We start from the raw sequence: 23,177 nt of genomic DNA on the forward strand, positions 1-23,177 counted from the left end.
ATGTTCCATACCAAGCATATACATGAATTTTGATTGCAACTCAGTGAGTGGTTACCTGGGTTGCCTGTACTGATATAGAGTGTATATCAATATATCAATGTGTAAGTCATCTTTTCTTCAAATGCAATGGTAGGAATGTACAGCGTTGTAGAAAGACAAATGGCTTCAATTTGTTCTAAACAGTGCTTTCTCCAAAACCAGACAAAAAATAAATGTGCTAAAAAGAAATGGAGCTGAAATTCTATAATGTTTTCTACCCAATAAGGATCTGATGTATTGGATATACTGACCAGTCACAGGAGACAACCCCATCTAAAGTGTGATCACGTTCTGTCTGCACATGGCTAGGTCATTCATTATAATATATACTGTATGCAGGAAGAAAAATATATAATTTACAATGCAAATACATGCTACCTCATATGTGTAGTCTTGACAGTTATTGGATATTAAGTCCTTCATGCATGATGTTATTTTCCAGGATGTCGCATGTATAGAAATGTTTTTGCTACTGTGAATTACAAAGAGCCAAATTGTGTGTATTGTCAACATACATACAGAACACGGTTTGGAAGTTTCATGAAAAATTATAGGTATTGTAATTGAAAAGTATTCCATTCATGTAGTAAAAAATGTCCTCCACTATACAATTACAATACCTTTACCATACATATATATTGTGCTGCTTCTAAGGTAGTTAGGACATTGAAGGTAAAAATTCTGAGAACAGTAGATTAATATGAGTCAGGAAATTTAAATATATGGATCATCTAGCTGAATACATTAGGGCAGGTATACAGTTAAAGTCCAAGTCAAAAAAGGGCTAAATAAAATACTTTTCTGAAAATGGATTTAAGGAGATACTGTAGCAATTCATCAAACCTAAGCAATTATCCAAATCATGTTCATTTTCCTAGCTAATTGAATTTCTGTTGTAGGTCAGCTCTTTGTTAACTTTTGTCCCTAACCTTGACTTTATTGCTTTAAAACAACAACAATAAAAAGTTGTTGTCCCTTCCTCAATGATGGCTACAACTGTCAGGGTTGTGTTATTTCAAATAATAGGTAATAATTCATAACTTTAGTTTATTGAAAAATAACATTAGCTACAGTTTGGAGTGGATGCATAGAAATAGAAAGTAGAGTGGCTTCATTAAAAAAAAAAAAGATTTATTGTTGGATTAGAATCAGAGCAATTCCTTTTTGTCTCTCCGCTGGGTATTTGCAGGGATGTGATGCGGCGGTCAGCGGCAGTCCCCCCTCATCTGGACCCCATCAGGCTCCAGAGCTGGCACTGACACACCAGGCCTCAGGCTGAGCCAAGTCCTTTATTAAACACAGTGCTCCTGAGAAAGCTGGCCTGGAGGTATATGCATATGAGCCTGGCAGATAACCCGCACAGATAGATATGGATAACTCAGATGCAACAGTGTGCTTTTAATTGCGTTAAAGCTGAAGAAAACAGTGCTTTTAAAAAAAAGTGTAATTCTGCACTTGGTATAGGCATAGGCAACCTCACTCGTGGAAAATGAAAGATATATATTTTCCATCAACATCCACCTCTCTGTCAGCCTAGCAACGGTAGATAATGTACATGTACATGTATGTGTTGGGATGTGCATTGGCACTGACAATTATTAATGATGTCAACATGTGATAGTAATAAGTGATGTGGTCCTGACTCCTTCTAAAGTGAGTGTTTAGTCTGCGCTGGGGCAACCATCTGCTGCACAGCTGCCTGTTTAATTGAAAAAAATGTTAATGTCTAATTATACACACAACATTAAATGCAGATTCAAGTGCTGCAGTGTGATGGTGGAGGGAACAAGACTGTGATTATCTCAAAGGGAACACGACACAGGTTCTGTATATGTGGGTGAGCAACCAACATTTGAATAATACGATGACATATATTCCTTAATGCTTTACATGAGTAATTTTTAAATTGTTGTGATTTGTTGCTATGGAGAACACAGCATGTGTCTCATGCTTGTCATGTTCCCTCAGTAGTATCTGTGGGCTTTAGTGCCAGAAAACCAGTCATAACATGAAACCATAACATGAACATTTCACCTTAAATATGTAATGCTGCATATGTGCCATGTATTGCAATAAGGCATTAAAAGATTTTCCTAAAGAAACATTATTGTTCTTGACCACCCCAAAAGATGAAAATATGTTTGTGATTTAATGACATATTTTTGAAGGAAAGCCATCACTTAGGCTTTCTGACTGTCCAAAAACATGAAAGCAGTGCCATTTCTTGTGTTTGTTTGTTTGTCATCCCTTTCATCTCTGGTTTAAACAATGAGTTACAATGACACAAGCATTTTTGATTGAACGCTAAGCATGAATGGAGTAGCCATGCCTCCCCACCTGGAAGTTCAGTCCAGTGTGTTAAATAGGGCCTGACACATTTTTTAAGACTGACTGATATTGGTACCACACATGGAGGAACATTAAGGGATGTTTCATCAATACCAAAGTAAACAAGAACGACTGCCTTTCATCCTGCTGTGCCTCTTTGAGAGCCTTTTTTGGGTGTCGATCAACTTACATGCTGTGCTTTCTCTGTTTTTATTCTGCTATTTAGTCCAGTGAGGTTTCCACAGTACATACAGATCTATGCACCTAATTGTTATGTCTTTAGGATGGCATGAAAAGCTGGACTGGCCTCCCTTATAACTCCATGAATCAACAGGCAGAGAACAGCTAATCCCTGCTGGACAAGAGTTTCAATATCACAAAGCCCCCATGTGTGCCGCCGCTCTCTGTGTAGCTTCAGAGCAGGCCCTATGGCACTGTCAGCCACAAAAGAAAACACACACAACCTAGCCAGGAAATAAAGCGAGGACAAAATGGACAACTAGCAATGTATTATAAACAGTGTCAAACACCATGTTCCGCTTTCCACATCAGCACCATGCCAATGGCAGCTATTACACGTGCCCTAAGTTATTAAAAACATTTATGTTTGAAGTATGACTCAGCACTCTGTAAAAACATTTTAATGTCTACAGTCCAGATTTCATATTGCTCAGTCCACATCATTATTATTATTAGAAGTAGTGGTAGTGATAGTACTAGTAGCAATAGTAGTAGACATGGTAATAGACATATGGTCGTTACAGAAATTTCAGGGTGGGATGCTAAACCCGACCCCACAACTCTAGTAACAGCTATCTTAAAGCTGATGATCTGTCAGCTTGAAGGGAATGTATAGGCCATAGATAAATAGCTTCAAAGTGCCAAAAAATCAGGCACATTTATAAGAGCTCCATCTTTAATACTTAATGCTGCAGCTACTGTGATGATAGAATATAATTTGTTTTAAAAAACTGTTATCATTCATGGCTGGTGATTGCAAAACATGACTTTAAAATCTCTATACAATTATTGTTCAGAAAACAAAATATCTTTATTTTATCTTAATATTAAGATACTGATAACCATGTTAACTCTTGACATCATAGTCAAGATGTCGGTCAAATACTTTGTAATAAGCTATGCCCAATTTGTGTGTTTTTCACATCAATAATTCTTCATTTCAATTTTCCATCTCACTTTTGGTGCATTTATCAGTCATGGTGTCTAGCTTTGTAAAGATTTGGTGTGATAGCTTTGGGTCTTGGGTCACACCCAGTCAAATCCAACACAGCTGAAACATAATCAATCCATAATTTTTTGTCTCATTCTTTGAGTGCAATCAGACCTGGCAAATGTGTTACTTGCAGAGAACAGTATATTAGTATGTTCCACATTTAAAAGTTCAACATGGGTGGACAGAGGGGAGAAAATTCATGGAAGCCTGTGTGGCAGAAGACTGATAAAATATTCTCATGATCAATTACTTTTTTCAACTTCTGTATTTTTTAACTAATTATATGTTTGCCAATTAGAGTATGAACATCAGATCAGGAAGACTGCCCTCTTCTGTAGTTTATCAGATAGATAGTAGATATCAGTGGGAAGTTACACCTTCTTTCTAAACAAATGCAAAGTGTTGAGTGTGTTTAAGTGAACCAGACTTTGTCTATTGGGGTATGCCCCTTAGCCTTAGCAGATGCACTAATCTCGGGTCATGCTTTTATTGAGAAGGGTCCCCTGATGAATGAGGTCAATGCCAAATAGCTTTGAGCAGCCACATATTCAAGAATAATGAAACGGTTAAATCACAAAGTCCCTCGCTACATTTTTTTACATACAGAACCCGTGCAACACATTCACAACCATTCAACCATTCAGTTCACTCAATATCATTTTGTATTTATAATTTCATGGCATCCTTGGGTTATTAACTGCAGGAATTCTTTGCATAAGGGATGTCAAATTCAATTCCTGGTAGGCCATGTGTATCCTGGTTTTACACTCAGACCTGGAGTGAAAAGTTTGTTTGCTTCAAATGAAGACATTAATTGAATTAATTACATGCTTAAAAGCACATGTGAAATGAACTGCCATCCAGAATCAGAATTAGGGCCTCCTGTTTTTAGTTTATTCTGGAGGACCTCCTGATGAAAACGTGCTGGGCAGCCCAAATCTACTGTATGTTATGGCTGCTTGTGTTTCAGCTTATTCTTCAGGACCTACTAAGTTTCCTTAATTATACCTGAGGTGTTAATAAAGGTGGACATCCCTCCAATTGCCAGGACTTTTGAGGACTGCTGTGTCTTCTTTCAAAGTTTCTCAAGTTTAGGTTGATAATGCTGCTTAGGAAGGCTGCTCAAAACTATGATTATGAACTGATTGCAAACCAAGGGCAGGGTTGTACTCTAGAGATAAACCTGTAAATGAATAATGAATAACAATCAGAGCTCTATTAAACCAGGCATAATGATTTTCAGTGGTGCTGATAAGAGGTAGAATATCTGATTAGATTATAATACTATAATATATGGGAAAATGATTTTCTTTCTTTCAGAATTTAATTAGTAACAAATCCTCATGCTTACTGTATAAAGTGATACATTGCAGTAATTTCCATATTTTGGATATCTTACTACAAATTCCCACAAATCAAGAAAAAACAGCTTGTTTTCATGAAATTATATCAGGGTAAAATGTTCTCTCAATTATTTCTATGTCTAACAATGGTTAGATAACTAGGTGGCTGCAAGGTAATGTTAGTAAGCTATTGCACACATTGGCAGGGATTGTAAAATTGGTTAGTCAAACATTATTGCCTAAAATACATTGGGAAAAGTAATAACAGATGACACATGAAAGTCATAAAAATATTATAATATATAATGCAGCTGAACTCCAATCCAAGTGGATTGAAATGGTATGTGCCAAATGTAATTCATAAAATGTTACAAAATTAAATAATGAAACTTGACTCACATCCAAATACATTGAAATTTTATGTGACTTCTGTCAGTTTGCATCTATGTCCACTTGCTAAGCAAACATTGTTTGTACCGCATGTGTTAGCACCACAGCAAATATATCTGCCACATCAATGCAAACACGCTTGCTATTTTCAGTTGACTTCGAAACTCTTTCCAGATACTTCCAAAACACTATTTAGCCAAAATCAGAAGGTGGGAGTATTTGATATTTACACAAATATTTACAGTAGTTGCTGGAACAGGAAAGGGTTGTATATATAGTGTAATTGGCTGACTGTTGGGTGACTAATAAGGAAATTAGCTCTCTAGGATAGGCATCACTATTCTGGAAAACTTTTAAACAGTTAAATAAGTTGAATACTCAGCATTTTGAAACATGTTTCAGAAATAAGAGAAACTGCAAAAAAGCTTTAAAAAACAGTGCATATCTGAGTGTTTGGAAACAAACCCAACAAGAAGGATCCATATTTATTTTGAAGATCTCAACAGATATTTTTACCAAACTTACCTGAAATATGGTCCCTGCTATATATAAGATCCATATAAATAAAAACTTACTGTGATCTCCATTAATACTATGTTGCAGTCCACATCCAGTCTGTTTGAAGAATGCAGCATCCATGGTCTGCCTGTGGTCCACTTTTTACTTGCTGCTTTGCTAAGCAAACGGATACATGACATCTTACTGAACGTGACATTGTGCCAATCTACATGTTGTCAGTTTCTGTTTCAATGTCTATGCCCATGCATATGTGTTACCCTTTGCTAGTCATTTAACATCACATGCACAGTAAGCTCTGAATCCTTCCTCCTGAGTCCTTGACATTACTCTGAAGGAGCTGATCTGGCCACAGAGATATTCGAATGTCTCTGTGGCCCTTTGTGATAAAGGAGGACATTGATAGCAGAAACACCTTAATGAGGTATAACAGTCATGCCAGTGATATTACCCATCTGAATATATCATAGCTGCATAGATGATATTGAGGACCAGTACGCACCGAAGTGGACACTCACTATGTAAACTAATATTCCTGCCCTCTGTATCTCAATGGTCTCTTCACTTGCACCTTGTAACAGCGCTGGAAGTCCAGCCATAACTGATCCAAGTTTTCCCTAGCTTTTTGTTACCAAGATGAGAGGTGCAGAAAAACATGAAAACCTTCCCACATTTGCAAATCTCCAAGTTTTAAAAATATGCAGGTGACTGAAATCAGTTTGTTACTATACACATCTCTGGCTATTTGGGAGTTTGTTGTCTTCTTGATTCATCCAGCTATATGTTAACCAAATTTGTCATATTTTGATTTCTGAAATGGAAACCCAGTTATTTACAAGAGCACAGTACCATCATATCCAGCATGATAGCAGTTGCACGATCCAGAACACTGAACAGAGCAGACTCAAATTTGGCTGCAGAGCACAGACGGACTTGGAGACAGAGCTGGACAGAAAGTGTCTTGCCGCTCCACCCTCTGGGTCGGACGAGACAGCCTCATCTGCCACATGCTGTCTGAGGGGCAGGTCTGCGCAAACCACTTCCTCCCAGGGTCGACTTCACGTGCTGCTAACGGTTTTCCGCCAACGCGGCTTGCCTTTTGAAGTCACTTTTAAGAGCACAATTACTCTTCCCTCCAGACAGTACACTCACTTCTCACCTTTTTAATAAGCCACTCATAGACAAGTGTTTGACTTTTTTTCTCTTTTTCGTACTTTCCAAAGTGCCAAAGTGCTCCCATAAATTTTCTGTCACTGGGTTGCGAATACAGCAGCCACCCCCTGCCCCAGGGTTCGTCTCTGGCTCATTTTTTGAATCACTGCTAATGTCGCTTCCGCCCTTTGATTCTCCATGAATCAGGTGTGACTGGATGTTTAAGAAGCCATTTAAAGAACATATTACAAACGCAGCATCCTAAGCTCATTTGCAAGGCCCCTACCGGCCTCTGACTGGGCTCAGTAGGGAGTCGCCGATCATGACGTGTGGACAGCCATCGCAGGGGCAAGAAAAACTGACTTTTGTCACCATTTTAGTACAGCTTCCTCAGTTAATGGCATTGGGATTTTAAGCCTATTCTTGAGGGCAGAAGGGATTTTTTTCCCCCAGCTTGAAGTACTGTGTCATTAATAATATGATCCCATCTGTTTTGAAATACAATTGCTGCATCTGTTTCAGTTTAGGCTCATAAGAACCTGATGTGAATCCTGTTGGGAGAGTGATCCAGGGAGCGATGGCTGCATGTTCGGAAGCCGAGTGTGATGACATGACCTGTAATGTGCGTATCAGAGAGATTAAACTGCGAGTCCCGATCCAAAGAGGAGAGGGGGCATGTTAGCAAAGAAATGAACAGATATCTTCTTGGATTTCCCATTCTCTGTAGTGTAAAAAAAAAAAACAACAACAAAAAAACTCTGACCGACTCCTCACTGCCTTATCATTTTTTACAGCAAAATTCGTCCCACATGTGCTCCCTCGTCTGTCACCCCCATTTGGGAAGCCAGAAAGGGCACTGGAATCCCACAAAGCCTGATTAGAAAGTGCCCGTGGAATTCAATCACACCGACCTGGGTTCAAGAGCACACGCGCTGACGGGTACGGTTTCTGCAGCTCGGCTGGAACAGGAGTTCATACATCTTGCAACGATTTAGCAGCATGCGTCTGGTACAGCGAATGCATTAATCAGTTATGGCTTTCTGGGATGGACTGTATACATTCTGCGAAGTTTTTGGTGGTATGGCTGGGGCACGATGAGCGGAGGCGAAACATGTTGCGAACATCAGTAAATTGCTTGAGAATCAAAGGCAGTTGAACACAAGCGTGCAAATAACATATACCATGCCCTCATTATGCTGTACATGGAACTACGCTGCACCGCGTCATATTGCGGTCTGGAATTCCCCTTGGTTGTGGTAACTGCAACATGATCAGTTTAGCATAAAGGACAGCTTCAGAAATACAGCAACAGTGGTTTGTGTTTTAAAAAGCTAACAGCAGCTCTACTTGCTGCGTTTTGTCTGCTTGCTAACCATTTCAGATGAGCATTTTTTTCCAGGCCTGCACCACACACCTTGCAATAATGCTACTAACAGGAATACGATGGATGCAATTTTTTCCATTTTTTGGCCTAGGAGGCACACATGCTTTGTTATTTTTGTTTGATTTTCTTTTATTGCCTGTGTATTTTTAGAAAGTCAGACTTAAAAGATGTAGACAGTTTTGGAAGAAATAACATACCTTGAGCTCTGTTTTTCCTCTGTAATGAATGACCAGTTCATGGTTTTAGATTAGTCCATACTGCCACCTAGCTATGGAGAAAAGAATCACTCACTCACCAACTCTAGTGCACTATACAACTGAAGGGAAATTCCATTTGATTTTGATTTACTGAGGAAATCAAGAAATGGTTACATATTTCCAATGCATTTCCAAAGAATCCAAATTGTTAAGTATTCCGTGACCTGTTCTATGACGCTCTGCCTCACGTCAGGACATGATCATGATCAACAACTTGTGTTTTCGAGAACTCATATAAAATGGGGGAACATGAGATAAGCAGTAATCCTTCAAACAGAATTCCAGTGAAATCATGGAGCTGCTATTTCAGGCAAGGAGCACAAACTGTTGCCGTTTGTTAAAGAATGCAAGCTGAATGAATGCAAGAATGCAGTACTTAAGTTCCACATCTCACCTTGTGTCAGGGCAGTAAAAAGGGGGCCTGGAATCAATGGAGACAGATTTTCCAACATATAGAGGTCTGTCAGCAGTCATTACACCCTCATCAAACACAAAAGCTGGGGTGAGCTGACAATTAACCATGGAGCCACAACCAGCCAAAACTAGGTGGTTTGCTGTGGTCTGTCTTACTGACCAGCATCTGTGCTAGTATACCCTATGCAGAGTTTATTCTCATATTTGGTCACATAATAAAAATAGATATATACCTACATGGTGTCCTTTACATTCACTCCTATTACTTATTGGAATGGCAGGTATACCAAGTTGCATATTATTGTGGCATACCCTGGAAAATCAATAAGTCCACTCATTCATACAGGTAGTTGTGTATCAGCGCTTCAAATCTGTCCTGAGAAAAAAATTGTGTTATATCACTAAACACATAAGCACTTTGAGGAAGCCATTTTGACGTTCTGGTTAGAAAATACTGTAAGTCTGATTTTGCCATAATGTTTCATAACAAAAAAATCCAGGAAATATTTTGAGCACAACCTTTGTTGTCTTTGTTGAATTTAAGGTATCTTTCATTGTGCATTTTTTTTCCCTCTAAGACTGTCACTTTTTTTCAAATGACTGAAATATTGTGCTCACAATCCAAGACAATGTAAGACTGACTAACATGATATTTCATTCTTATATAAAGGAAAATGAGAGGGTCCCACTGGCCAGTGTAGAGAGCCATTGTTGGCTGGTTGGTCAGCCTGTGTCCTCAGGGTAGAATGCTCCTTCTGGGGAGGAAACTATGAAAGGTCATGCCACCAAGGAGAGGAAAGGGAGCAACTAAATTACCAGACATTTAGCTGGCAACACATCTGACAATGCAGCTCAGACAGCACACTCTGTATACATGTGTGTGCATTCCAGACTGGACAAGCCAATGATGTTTCAAGGTGCCACTAAATCCTTTGAAAGTGGCCTGCAGCCATTGCTTTTCTTTTACTGTGTTTGAAATGCCAAGAGGAAAATGCCATGGTGAGGAGTGAGGAATGCTGGGGGAAAAAAAAAAATGCTTGATTGTTGGGGGTGTATTTCGTGTATTTATTTTTATTTCATATTTCGTGTATTTATTTTCATGACTGTACCAGTCATGAAAATAAATCATACCATGAGTTTGTAGGTGCACAATAGTTCATGTGACATTTTAAAAATGTTCAGGGTACAGTGTAGTACCCAGATACCTGTTGTGTAGTAGAATATAAGAAGACATTGTTTAGGCACTATGACTGCTTTATTGCAGTAGACACATCATAATCTTTTTCCCTGTTTTTGAATCATAACATTTTCAGTACTTTGCAGGTGACAATACAAATCAACAAATGTGCTTTGAACTTGATGTGTAGCACAGATAGAGGCAAGAAATTCCTGTTCACAGTGTTTACACAGGAAGTGTACTACAGGTTAACATGATATACACTATCATATGCACAGATCAATTTCCCAAGGTAATGAGCAAGAAGTATTGATGAAATAACAAAATAAGAAAAAGGTTTGCATTACTAAAAACTGAAAAACTACCAATTGAATGCCTTGAATTAAAAAAAAAACATGAAATTATTGAAATCATAGAGACTTTTAGTGTATTTACAGTCTTAACCACATCTTGTCACCAACATGAATAACCAATACCATGAGGATAAGCAATCATAACAGGATAGGTCTGTTAGGGCTTCCAAAGACTCTGAACAAGGACAAAAGCTCGGGGGTTAAAATATTTGTACTTCCTGTCTCTGCTCTAGAAGAAAGTGCCTCCAGTGATGGGGGCGACAGAGGCATTAAGTGATTCTTCCTGCCAATGAAGGATCTCAGAGATGTAAATGGTGTCCTCAAAGGTCACATGTGTCCTCCAAATGCTTTCTGTCAAGAAAAAGAGGCTGAAACAGAAACAGACACAAACACTCACAGGGTGGTTTCACACACCAGGGCTCATGTCCTGATGGGTAATTTGATCAAAGTGCAAAGTGGTTTGACCTTTATAAATTTATGAGTATTTGTACATAATTTAAACTTTTCTTTTATGGCAAAGTGCTCTAAGTGTTAAGGTAAGATTAAGTTACATTCCCTTTCAAAACTTAGTGGAACTTTCCATTAATGATACATTTGGCTGCCTAGACTCAATCATGTCAGTTCACATTAGAATAGCATTTTATAAAGTAGGCAATTATGCATGACAACTTCATAATGGTATTGATATTTTCACCCTCCAACCCTCTTTCACCAGTTCCAGAACATACCTGTCAGAAAATGTCAGATGGACTGGTATATATTGCATGAAATCATAAGAATAAAAATATCTGCATGTGTCACAGTAGTCAGGGGAATGAACTCCAACTTGACTGTCTAATTTGTCACCATGAAATGAATTTGGAAGGCCTCAAGTTCAAGGCAAAATTTTACACATGCCAATCTGTCCACACAAGATTATCTCAGATCTCTCAATGTTTCTAAATGGGGGATCTTATTTCATATTTTCAAATTATTTTTTTTTTATGCATTAAATGCTATTACTGCATGTTCAGTTTTTTTTTCCAGTTTGGTTCACAAAAGAAACAAACACAACAAACAGATGAACAAAAAACACAAGTTTGTATCAATTTATTAAGACAGAAATACTTGTATAACTGGAAAAAATGGCAAACAAACAAATTCATAATCTATGTCATTTCAAAAGGAAAGCACTCAAAAAAATCCCTTCTTTCAAAATACCTGTACAGCCTAAGTTTGTAATTACAGAGACATGACGCCATCCCCTCGCCCATCACTGCACCTTGGAAAACACTGGGAGCAATGCCTCATGGGAGCAGACCCAAACATTTTACCTCTATCTTCTTTTACAGGATTACTGCAGTGTCTATTGGATAAGCACCTGGATTAGGGTATAACTCATTCATTCACTCATCACCATGTGGTGAGGGTCAGAACTGAAAACATGCAATTAAGGCAAATGCAAGGGGTTGGTGATATAAGGAATGTCTTCCTCCGCATAGTTCACAAGAGGGTAACAGGCAGTTAATATCCAAGTCCATGTTTCTCAGATTCTTCTAAACCACACACTATGCATGAATAATGAAGACCAAGCTTTGGTGTTGGCTGAGTGAAAAAAGAACAATTGCATGCAGACCTCCTCTGGAACATACCAGAGCTATTTACTGTTAACTGAAGCAAGTGCTTTAGATGCTGGACATAGATTGTCAAGTTTTCATTTTAAGGAAGATTGTTTATATACTGTAACAAGTGGTCAAGTGGATTTGATGGTACAATTCATGGGATACACATTAAGATCTCAGAAAAACCTGCCATGTGATCAACTATGTAAATGTTTTCTGACCAGTTCATAATTCTTTTAACTGTCTCATCACATGTTGTAGTTCTTGTGCTGTGTGGTTTGTTTAGTTCGAATAAAATCACTCAACTATCAATTGTTTCAAAGCAACACATTTCACTTCAGTTGGCCATATAGTTGAACACACCTCTGGACCCAACCACCCCGCCCCCCCAACCCCCACCCCCGACAGGCTTATCTTCTAAAATGTAGAAAGTGTTCAGTCAATTAGGTCATGCCACACAAAACACTATACGTTGACAAACACATGTAATATGCATCATTCAGAAATACTGACCCAAGTAAACGGAACTCAATCTGAACTGTACAGCAGTGCTTATTTAACATTTCTTTTGTTCAACAGTCTTTGTTCAGCATTGTTTTGCAAAATCTGCCAACAGTTTCCTATGTATTGTCAAGGCTAACATCAATGCATTGTGGATCTTCAATCCACAAAATTACAATATTGCATACTTTAATTAATTAATGCAACTGGATTTTTACTGGAGCAACTAGAGTTAAGTACCTTGCTCGACTTCAAAACAGAAATGACTAGTGCTTGATGCACCAAACAGCACGCTATCCTGTGTGTACAGTAACATTGATATTATCCAGAACACATAAAACAGTTGCTATTCTTCCACTGTAACAATACTTGTTAACATAAAATCAATCTTTAAAAAAATACTGCTATATTATTCCCTTAAAGTAAATGGGACGTATGGGGCTCTGACGGCAATGTAGGCACACGGACATGAATGTATACTGTCCTGTACATGATTAGACATCTGTGCTGATGTTTCTCGTGGTACAACATTAGTGTTCTACCAGGAATCCACAAGGAAAGTGCTACAGTTACACGGTTGTGTTGTGAACATTTGCACATCATTTTCTGCCTTCAGAGGACCTGCTGAACTTTGAAATAAGGAAATCATTCAAGTACTCAATTGCTCAATAAATATCAGCATTAAAACAAAGATTGGGGCAGTTCATTAAGAAAATAATGTGTCAATGTCTTCACACAATTCGCTTCTGAAGGCATTACAAAGTAATACAACAAGGAAAAGTAATGGAAAACAAATGTTTCACCAAATTTCTTTCACAGCATGCAGAGTTTGAAAGATCAAATTTTACATCCAACACACAACTGCTTTATTCATACAAAAATGCACAAACTAAAGATTTGTTATAAAAATACAGCTACACTGTTTGTTTGTATTTCATAAAAGTTTGAGTAGCTATAAAACATGCATACTCCTTGAAAGTATTTTTATAAATGTACATGCTAATAGGAAAATGTTAATATAAAAAGCGTAAAAACCATGCATTTTCATGAGAAGTTTCTCAACTTTTCTAAAATCTAATGTGCTTTTCATTTTTGAAAGGCATTTATGCACTTTTTCAACTGTCAAAAAATAAATTAGATCTTTTTGTGAAAATAACTATTCAAATATTTTAAAATACGTAATTTAAACAAATTACCCAATTAACACTGCTTTCTTGACATACTATGCAGTTTATATCCATGGCTGTTTCAGTCTGCTAGTTGAAGGGTCTGCAGCTCCTCGTCTGATTAATTGTCTGATATGTGCTCTCAGCAGCTGGACATGGAATGTTATCATTTTAATGCAATCATTTCAATTATGTGAGTAAGGTTTTCTCTTAAGGACAAACCACATAACTGCACTGGCTCTGACATACAGATTTTTTTTTCCTATCTTCAACGTGTACTGAGTCATAAGTCACCTGCGGTTTTGGTGGACGGATACAGTGCACATATACTTTTAGGTAAAAAGAGACAGTACGATCAGGTTGCATGTTCCTTCAGTCTGACTGATGCAGGAAGTAAACAGTTGTTTTAAATTACTTGGCTTCTGTTGGCATCTTGCACATCATCAGTATCTGCTTCAAGGCCTTTTGCACATCTTCATCCATTTGACCCTGGACAGAATAATAAATTGTCAAATCAGTAACATTTTCTGCGAGGACTCCTACACAAGCACTACATAATGCCTTCACATGTTATTCATAAACACTCATAAACACTTCAAAACTGTTTAAACGTAATAGTTCACTGCAGCGTTTCAACACCAGTTGAGGAGCTACTTATGAAATGAAATAAAATAACTCACAAACGGACACTTTGATACAGCCTGTGGGGGCATAAAAATGGGAGGGAACCATCTTGATTTTATTTGACAAATATCAATGTTTTACTTGGTACGAACAGATTTAGACCATCAAAGGTGTGCTATGGCACCATCTGGCATAAATGCAACTGCCATGATATACTGACTTTACTCATTACTCATTACTCATGGCATTACTCTTCATACAGTGACACTGTTGAATTTCTACAGAATTAATGCAGTTACTAAAATGAAATGAAATAAAGCCCAAATATTTGGACTAAAGGTACAAAGAATAGAGTACAGAAGAGTGGCATCACACCTGGACTGCATAAAGGAGATGCATCCGGTAGACGGACACAATTTCATGGTGCTGCTTTTTAGATTCCTGTAGACAAAAAGGGACAGGTCATCATCAGTGGATCTCACATACAATTCCTACAGTTTATATGTTTCACATTTTCATAAAATATTAATACTGTTAAACATTGGTGGGAGCACTTTTGCATCAGGGGCTAAAGAACGGAAAGAAAGAGAAAGGAAAGAAAAGAAAAAAAATGTATAATGTCAGTGATAAAATGTTTTATTATGGGTATGTCTGCGTTTTTTTTTATTATTAATATTCCTCCTCTGACCCCACTCCTCTGACCTCAAAGAAATGGCTCCAAGCGCACATTTCATTTCAAACTATGGCCAGGCAATCCAACTGGCAGCAGCCACAGCACTTTGAACACCACTCACACATAGGAAGGGCACAGACACTTGGCTGGGGTTGCTGGATCAGAACTTGGAAACCTGTCCCTTAGGGAACCCAGTGACTACAAGGAAAATGATGCGAGATGTCCATTGCCCGTGACTGTGTCGACATTGTTATTCACCCCCGGCTCTCCCCGAAAGATCTTCAGAGACAAGAGATTCGGGAGGGGGTGGACATTGCAGACTTACAGCAAGCTGGTACTGGAGCTGCTTCACTTGCTGCTGCAGGGAGTCAACTTGCAAGTTCTGCCTCTTGGGGGTGCCTGTGGTATAGGACAGCTGGGACAAACTGTTCAGGGCCTCCTTCAGCTTGCTCACTTCCTTTGTCAGATCCTCAATCTATGGTGTAAAAAAATACCAGCCTGAATGTCATTTGAACATTGCTCTCTAAAGATGGGAATGGCTCAATCAAGATAAGTGCAATCTGATGCATACGTGCTAAGCTGACAGGGACGTGCTCAATTAGGAAGACAGATCATTCATAGTCTGAGGTCTCATTATAAATTTGGTGTGTCCAAGAGAGTAACAAAAGACTGCCAGGTGAAAAACATTGAATATGCTTCTCAAAGAACCCAACTTCATAAACACAACTGCAGTGCTCAAAGCAACAAACAGAACCTTCAGAATTATTGCCTACATATTTTGACAGTTGTCTTCCGCCAGAAAAGACTGGAAAGACTAGAAAACTGTTGTATACATTTTTGCGAACCGGCACTTCTCTAATTGAAACTAGCTATATCTGGATTCAAACAGATACAACTCAGACCAGGTGTTTGCCCAAACCATGTTAAGGAGTTGTCATGCTTTGTCTACTTGAAGTTATGTTGTCATAGATGAGCTGGCAACAAATTTATACCACAGTAAATTTGGGCACGTGTAGCTATAGCTTGCTGCTATAGCCTTGGAGCCTGTTCCAAAAAGGGAAGAATGGCTTGCTTGAAAGCTGCACAGGCAATGACAATGTTAAATCACAACAAATCTGTCACAGGTGTTGGCAATAACTGAGTAAATACATACCTCAGTAAAACATATACTCCAGTACATTAATTTACATGCTAGTTTTAGCATGACACAAGCAGCATTATTTAAAGGAGTATCATGGAGGGCAAGATAAATTCAGATTATATTCTGCCAATTGATTTATTCCATTCATCATGTATTTTGAAAATATTTCCTTGGTTGGGAATGAAATAGAATGCCAGCTCAAAAGCACAGGCAGAAGATGAACAGAGAGAGATAACACAGGCCGCCAACCTTTTTAGTCTTATCTTGCTCTGAGCTCACAAGACTTTCTGTTCGTTTCTTCAGGTCAACGATCACCTCCTGGGCCTCTTTGTACTTGGTGTTCAAATCGCTCTTCTCCTGATCCCTGGCCTTGGCCTGCTCCTGCATGGCCTCCCTCTCACTTCTGCTCTCCTTCACTTCCTGCCAGGCGGCAGCCGCCTCCAGGGCAATCTCGTCCTGCTTCCTCAGGGCGTCCTGCAGCAGCTGGGTCAGCTGATTGACCTCACCCTCCAGGGACTCCCTCAGCTGCTCGTGCTCCAGCCTGGACACGGAGTCGTCCGGCGTCACGTCCTTCTCAACCGTCAACCTGTTCTGCAAGGCGTCCACCTGCAGGGCCTTCTGGGACAGCTGCTCCTTCAGAGCCCCGACCTGGGCCTCCAGCTCCTTGATGGCGCTCCCCAGAGAGGCCACCACCTGGGTGTGGTCTGTGAGCGCCACTGAGTTCTGAGCTTGCATCTCCACCTCCTGCTTGAGCAGAGCGATTTCCTTGAGAGCCGCCAGATACTTAGCTTCAGTCTCGGATGCTGCATCCTGCATCTCCTCCATCTTGCGCAGCAGGTCCTGCACCTGCCGTTCATGCTGCTCCTTGGTGACACAGGCCGCATCCACCCCACCTCTAGGCTCTTCTGCAGGCCTTGCTTCCAGCTGGCTCCGGGCAGCACTAAGCTCGCTCTTGGCCTCACTGTAGGAGTGTGACAGCTCCAGCAGTCTCCTTTGGAGACCCTCTATGATCTGGCTCAGCTCTGCCTTCATCTCCTCAAAGTCCTTGGCAGCAGCCTCGACAGGGACAGTGCCTCTCAGTGCTTCCTGCAGCATCTTGATCTCTTCCTGCGCTTCCTTGTACTTGTCAATCAGCAGGGCCTTTTCCTGGTTGATGTTGTCCACCAGCATGCTGTAGGAGCTCTTGAGCTCCTCACGTTCCTCCACTGACAGCCGGCTAGCCATGTTCTCCAACTGGGTCTCCAGGTCCCGGATAAGGCTTGCGTCCCTCTCCTGCTCCTCCTGGGACCGGGCCAGTTTGGACTTCAGCTCCTGGATCTCTTGCTCCATAGAGGCCTTCAGCTCTTGGAAGTCCTGTGCCGCATTGCCATTCCCTTGCCCCACCGGGGACAGCTTAACCTCTGCCCTGAGCGCCAGCACCTCCTGCATTGCCTCCTGGTACTTCTCCTTTATCTCTGCTATCTTGGCCCGCATCTCCACATCACTATCTGACCCCCCCTCGTCCCTTTTCTCCTCGTCACCGGGACACGGTGTGAGCCTGGCCTGTAGGGTCTGATTCTCCAGCCGCGACTCCTGCAGCTTGGTCTGGAGGCTCTGCAGCGCCTCCCTCAGCAGCCGGATCTCCTCCTCACTCCCCCCCTTCGCCTCCTCATCCTCATCCTCCTTTTTGAGGGACATGCTGCTGACATCCTGTGCAGACAGGTCCGAGAACTCCTCCTCCTCCAGCGTCGGGGTCTGGACATCACTGCGGCGGTCGAACTCTGCGCGGGTCGAGTGAAAGGAGGCGTTGGAATCGATGCTGTTGGGACGGGAGTCATCTTGTCCCTCCTCTCCCTGAGGGGTGGGACGTTTCTGAGTAGGAGAGAAGGGAAAAGGGGATTATCGTAAGAGCAACCTCATACATTTAAAGAAATTTGTAACTGAAGGAAAATGAACTGATTTCATCATATAATGTAGTACAAACTATAAACACACTATCTATATACAGCATACACACACACAAACACACACACACACACACACACACACACACACACAGTATGTGCCACTTTTACACAGAAAGCCTGCTTCAACCCTGGATTTGAGTCCCTGCTTTCTTCCTCACTACGACCCATTTATACAAAACCGAACTTAAATAGTTTACACAGGACCAACTTGTTTACACAGGACCACCTCAATCCCAGGTTTGCTGGTGAGAAATGTTCTCTGTCAGTAAATATATCATGCTAAACTGAATGCAACTCCACGTAATCTTGCAAACCCCAGTCTGAGAAGCACTGGTTTACTTGACTGAATTGATTCGAGAGAAGGAATGCAGATTTTACTTGGTGACAATATCTACACAGGTAGACAGCTTTTCTTATGGCATAGGGGCAACCAGCAATAGATGCATGTGGGTTGTAAAGTGAGGTTACTGTAGGCAAATAATGACTTCCATCATCCCCTATTATAATTAAGCAGACTTGGCCATTTACCAGGTCATACCCAGTTCCAGAGTCAGATACCATTTTTCGGTTCAATAACGTGTGAAAAACCATTTTTTACCAAAGGCAAACACATGAAATCCCAGGAAAATAAATAAATAAATAAATAAAATAATAAATAAATAAAATAATAATAAAATAAAAACAGGTTCCCGGGTCAAGGTAAAAGACACACACACACACACACATATATGAGGTATAAATACAGACAGAGCATTGCCATGTTTTATTATTTAAGTTCGGTATTCCATGATATTATTGTTAGAATCATACCTCCACAAATAATTTCTGAGCATATAACTGAGGCCTACGTTTACCACACATACAATCTGTTATCACAAAAGGCAAACTCCTATTCAAAAATAATCAATATATTTCTCTGCAAACATTACTGTGGGAAAGACTGAGATTCTAATGGTCTTGTCATCCTTCCCATATGTTAGCTAACAAATAAGCTAGCCCACTGTTAAATAATACACAAAATCACTACTAACTAAATAATTACTGACAGACAACATATTTAGTAAATAGCTGTACAAACAGCATCATGCCATGAGGGAAAACTGTAGTGGCAAGATACTTTTATTGAAATGTGCAGAGTAGATATAAGAGCTTGTTGGCAATCTGCCTTCAGACTAAACAGAGATCAGTAATTTTCTGAGGAAATCAATAAAATAATGTAATCTGCGCTATGTGCATCCAAAGGCTTACCCCAGAAATTCCAGTTTTTCCAACTCCCACAAAACATGTCATCTGAAGATTTTCTCTTAGTCTGCTCATTAAACAATATTTGCTAGCATTTGTTACTGTTAAGAGAAGTAGGGGCAAGAACTCTGAGTATGTGATATAAAACACACAAAAAAACACTGGTACCTGCATTTGTTTGCCTGTTTACCACAGTTAATCAGTTTGTTGGATATTGTATAATTACACTGAAAACTTCAATCTGTTTGAGCACAATACGCTGTTCTGTGAGTTCATCAGGAATACCACCCAAATGTGCCATTTTATTCCTACACATAGGGCTTTAGTTATATTTAGTGGGTTTTAGCGCAATGATTCATCCAGTTCTCCGTGTCTGCAGCTAATGCTAATTCCCTTCATCAGGTGCATTACCTTCAGTATTTGAGCAAGCTGCTGATTTTCTAGAGAGAGCGCGGCAATCTTTGCTTGCAGCGTCGCTACCAACGACGACTCCTCATTCCCACAGTGCTCTGCCTGTGCCAAACAGAAAAACAAACAGGGCTTCCTTTGAAATGGTCTCTTTATTAGGTCTAAAGCAGAACATCTCCGTAAACTCTTACACAAGCACACAAACACCCCGCGGCTGTGAGGCTCCCTGATAAGCCCACACCAGCAACGGTTTCCAGAACAGACCAGGGGCTCAGCGAGGTAGAACAGGGGTATTACGCCAAAGTCCCACTAAGAAAACAGACATCAGAAGGAATGCCCATATTCAACAGGACATGCTGCAGTGCGTCGCTCTGCTTTTAAGCAGTGTTACTGCCCACAGCATTCATAAAACTCTAACACTTTTATGTATTTACATAATCCTTTTCATGACAATCTAGAGTGGTTGTCTCTACAACCAGGACATAAATGCAAGGCAATAATCAAATAATTAAACCTTATTTGTTACAGGATCCCTTGCCAATGAATTGTCGCAGCACTCTACATTAGAATTGTTGCAGTACTTTACACAAGATAGGGATCTATTTTTTGTGCAAATTATAAAAAATACAGAGTCATATCACACTATTCCATTTTGTTTACTTTGTAAGCAAAAGCAATTGAATGGATTTCAGAAAAATTTCATGAAGTGCTAATTTACTGGATGGCAAATACAGCTATAAATTTAACTCAGATCTCGGTTACAGCTAAGCAGTCATTACATTACATTATTGGCATTTAGCAGGCAGTCGAGATTGACTTACATTAGTTACAGTTTTTTACAATGTTATCCATTTATACAGCTGGATATTTACTGAGGCAATTGTGGGTCAAGTACCTTGCCCAAGGGTACAGCAGCAGTGCCCCAGTGGGGAATCAAACCAGCAACCTTTCGGTTACGAGTCATGCTCCTTAACTGCTATGCTACACTGCTGCCCCTGGGGTAGTCGATGGGGGTAGTTCTGAGTTGGCATTTTAGGCAATTCCACACAATTTACAATCACATAAATTAGATCTTAACAGCATATTTGACCCTTAATCTGTTACAATCAAGTTGTTACAATTCCCTTTTCCAGCGCAGGCTATCAGCATGCAAAGACCTTGGAGGTAAAGCCCCTTTATTTGAGATGAGAGAGGGAGATGAGAGGAAGAAACCTGATTGAATCAAGGTGCCACAATCCCATAACAGGCCCTCATCGATAACCACAACAACAACAACTGCAGCTGGGAGTGCAGGTCCTCAGATCACAATGCTGATGGTCGACTGCCGTACCCTTGAGCGAGATCCTTTACCTGGACCACTCCAGCACGAGTCCAGCTGTACAAATGGGTTCCAGAGCGCGCAAGTGGCGGAGGATCAAAGCGGGAGCCGGATGAAGGAATATTAAGGAGTTATGCTCTACTCGCCTTGGGCTGAGTCTGCTCCACAATCTGCTTCAGATCTTCGATGGTCTCCAGGAGCATGCTCTTCTCTTCCTGGAGCTTCTCAATGTCTTCCTTCAGTGCAGCACTCTTCAGCTCTTCCTCCTTCCATGCAGATGACAAACATTTTAGTAATACTTGTTAAGAATAGGGCTTACAGAAATTAGACTAGTTGGTTAGACTGACAAACTTTGCCTCTGATTTGTGATTACAACAGTGGTGAACATTGACACAGGATCATTCATTATATTATTTTCATATAGGTGTAATGAAAATTCACCCACAACACATTCAAAGGAAAAAATAAAGCTATACACATGACTAAATTCTAACTTGGTGGAGTACTGAAGAGTCAACAACCCTGATTCAGTCAAACTGTTTCTTAATTATGTTCCTTACTACATAATGTAATTAATTAATACACCAATCAAAAAATCCCACAGGAGCTGCGTTAACAAACTGTTGGTTCTAATGACAAAGTAATATAAAATAAACTGAAAATGGAATTTCAATTTCTGACGTTCCCTGCAACTCCAGCACAAAACATGATAAGTATAAATGGATTGTGGATGAACTGTGCTTTTTCACGTTTTGGTAATTCCGTTAACACGCGCAAACTTTCACACATCATGAACAGTTTCAGTGTACACATGTGAATTATGAGCTATTTACTGTAGGGTTGTTTGCTTTCCCCATGAATACTAGCAGCAAGAGTACAGATCAGGAAATGCAGTGCATCAGTATTTCCTTAGTTTATTTTACTGCATGCCACACTCTTTTGTACTAACTTGTGGGAGGGGAAAAAATGAAATACTTTCATTTTCTCAGGGATTAGCATTTTAAGTGTGAGAAACATTAGCTGTCTTGGTAATATGACATTATACAAGCAGCTTTTTAACATGAAATACACAAACTAATTGATGTCGAACTCACTATGAAGTATCAAACTTAAAGTGTATGTGCGGTTTTCTGGTACTGTGAGGATTCTGGTATTACTACCTTATAATTGAACTTCTTGGATGTATCGCTTTTACTAGACAGTGGAGTTGTGGTTGGGGTAAGGTAAGGCGGTGAGGCCACATCAGCCAATGAAAGGCTCTAGGGAACAACACAAAACAAAAAAACAAGTGTCACGCTTTATTCTCCCGTCTGTACTTTTGAGGAATTTAGAAATTTCAAACACAAAGCAGGCACAGTCACGCAGACACACGCACACACACACACACACACACACACACACACACACACACACACACACACAAACAGAGAAGCGCTCCACCTTGAGCTCGGCTGCTCACAGCATGCACAAAAGGAAAGGCAAAACCACAGTCAGACCCACAGAATTCTCACAAACAAACAGGCAGATTTAAGATGCGTAATGAACACGTTCCTGGGAAGGCACACCATGCTTACAGTCGGTTATATTTTTTTATGTTAGAGACCTCTTGGACCAAGTTTGAAAATTATTTATTTGGATCAGCACAAATATCTACACGGTAGGGTGCTGAGACACTAAAAGCAAACAGGTCTCAGTCATTCAGACGGTACGTGTTCTTGATCCTTCGAAACAGACAGAGACAGACAGACACACGCCTTTACCTGTACAGGGCTAATAGGGGGCGGTGGTGCTTTTCGTTTTTTGGGAGTGGTGCTTCTGTCCGCACTTAACCTAGCCACTTGATCATGCTGAAGGAGTGTGAGTGAGAGAAGATGGACAGACAGAACAAAAACAAAAGAGCGGATCTGCGCGTTTAGTCTGGTTAGTGAAAGAGATGAGTAATAAGAATCATTTCTGTTCGCTTCGACCTC

At 40.1% G+C, this 23,177-nt stretch overlaps 1 protein-coding gene across 2 annotated transcripts in view; it reads right to left on the bottom strand.

Annotated features, from left to right (window-relative positions):
- Nucleotides 1-13,933: 13,933 nt before the first annotated feature.
- Nucleotides 13,934-23,177, bottom strand: part of rai14 (retinoic acid induced 14) — a 57,658-nt gene continuing 48,414 nt past the window's right edge. Inside the window, exons 11-18 of one of the 2 annotated variants that reach the window (XM_036530094.1) lie at nucleotides 22,968-23,054; nucleotides 22,368-22,466; nucleotides 21,354-21,473; nucleotides 19,893-19,994; nucleotides 16,543-18,144; nucleotides 15,478-15,627; nucleotides 14,855-14,920; nucleotides 13,934-14,344 (exon numbers count right to left, since the gene is read on the bottom strand). In XM_036530094.1, coding sequence (XP_036385987.1) covers nucleotides 14,267-14,344; nucleotides 14,855-14,920; nucleotides 15,478-15,627; nucleotides 16,543-18,144; nucleotides 19,893-19,994; nucleotides 21,354-21,473; nucleotides 22,368-22,466; nucleotides 22,968-23,054 — 2,304 coding nt within the window. In that variant the 3' untranslated portion in view covers nucleotides 13,934-14,266. The remainder of the gene's footprint in view (nucleotides 14,345-14,854; nucleotides 14,921-15,477; nucleotides 15,628-16,542; nucleotides 18,145-19,892; nucleotides 19,995-21,353; nucleotides 21,474-22,367; nucleotides 22,467-22,967; nucleotides 23,055-23,177) is intronic. The other variant, XM_036530095.1, reaches the window with a different exon arrangement.

Source organism: Megalops cyprinoides, chromosome 5, assembly GCF_013368585.1.
Source record: "Megalops cyprinoides isolate fMegCyp1 chromosome 5, fMegCyp1.pri, whole genome shotgun sequence".
NCBI classification, from domain to species: Eukaryota; Metazoa; Chordata; class Actinopteri; order Elopiformes; family Megalopidae; genus Megalops; species Megalops cyprinoides.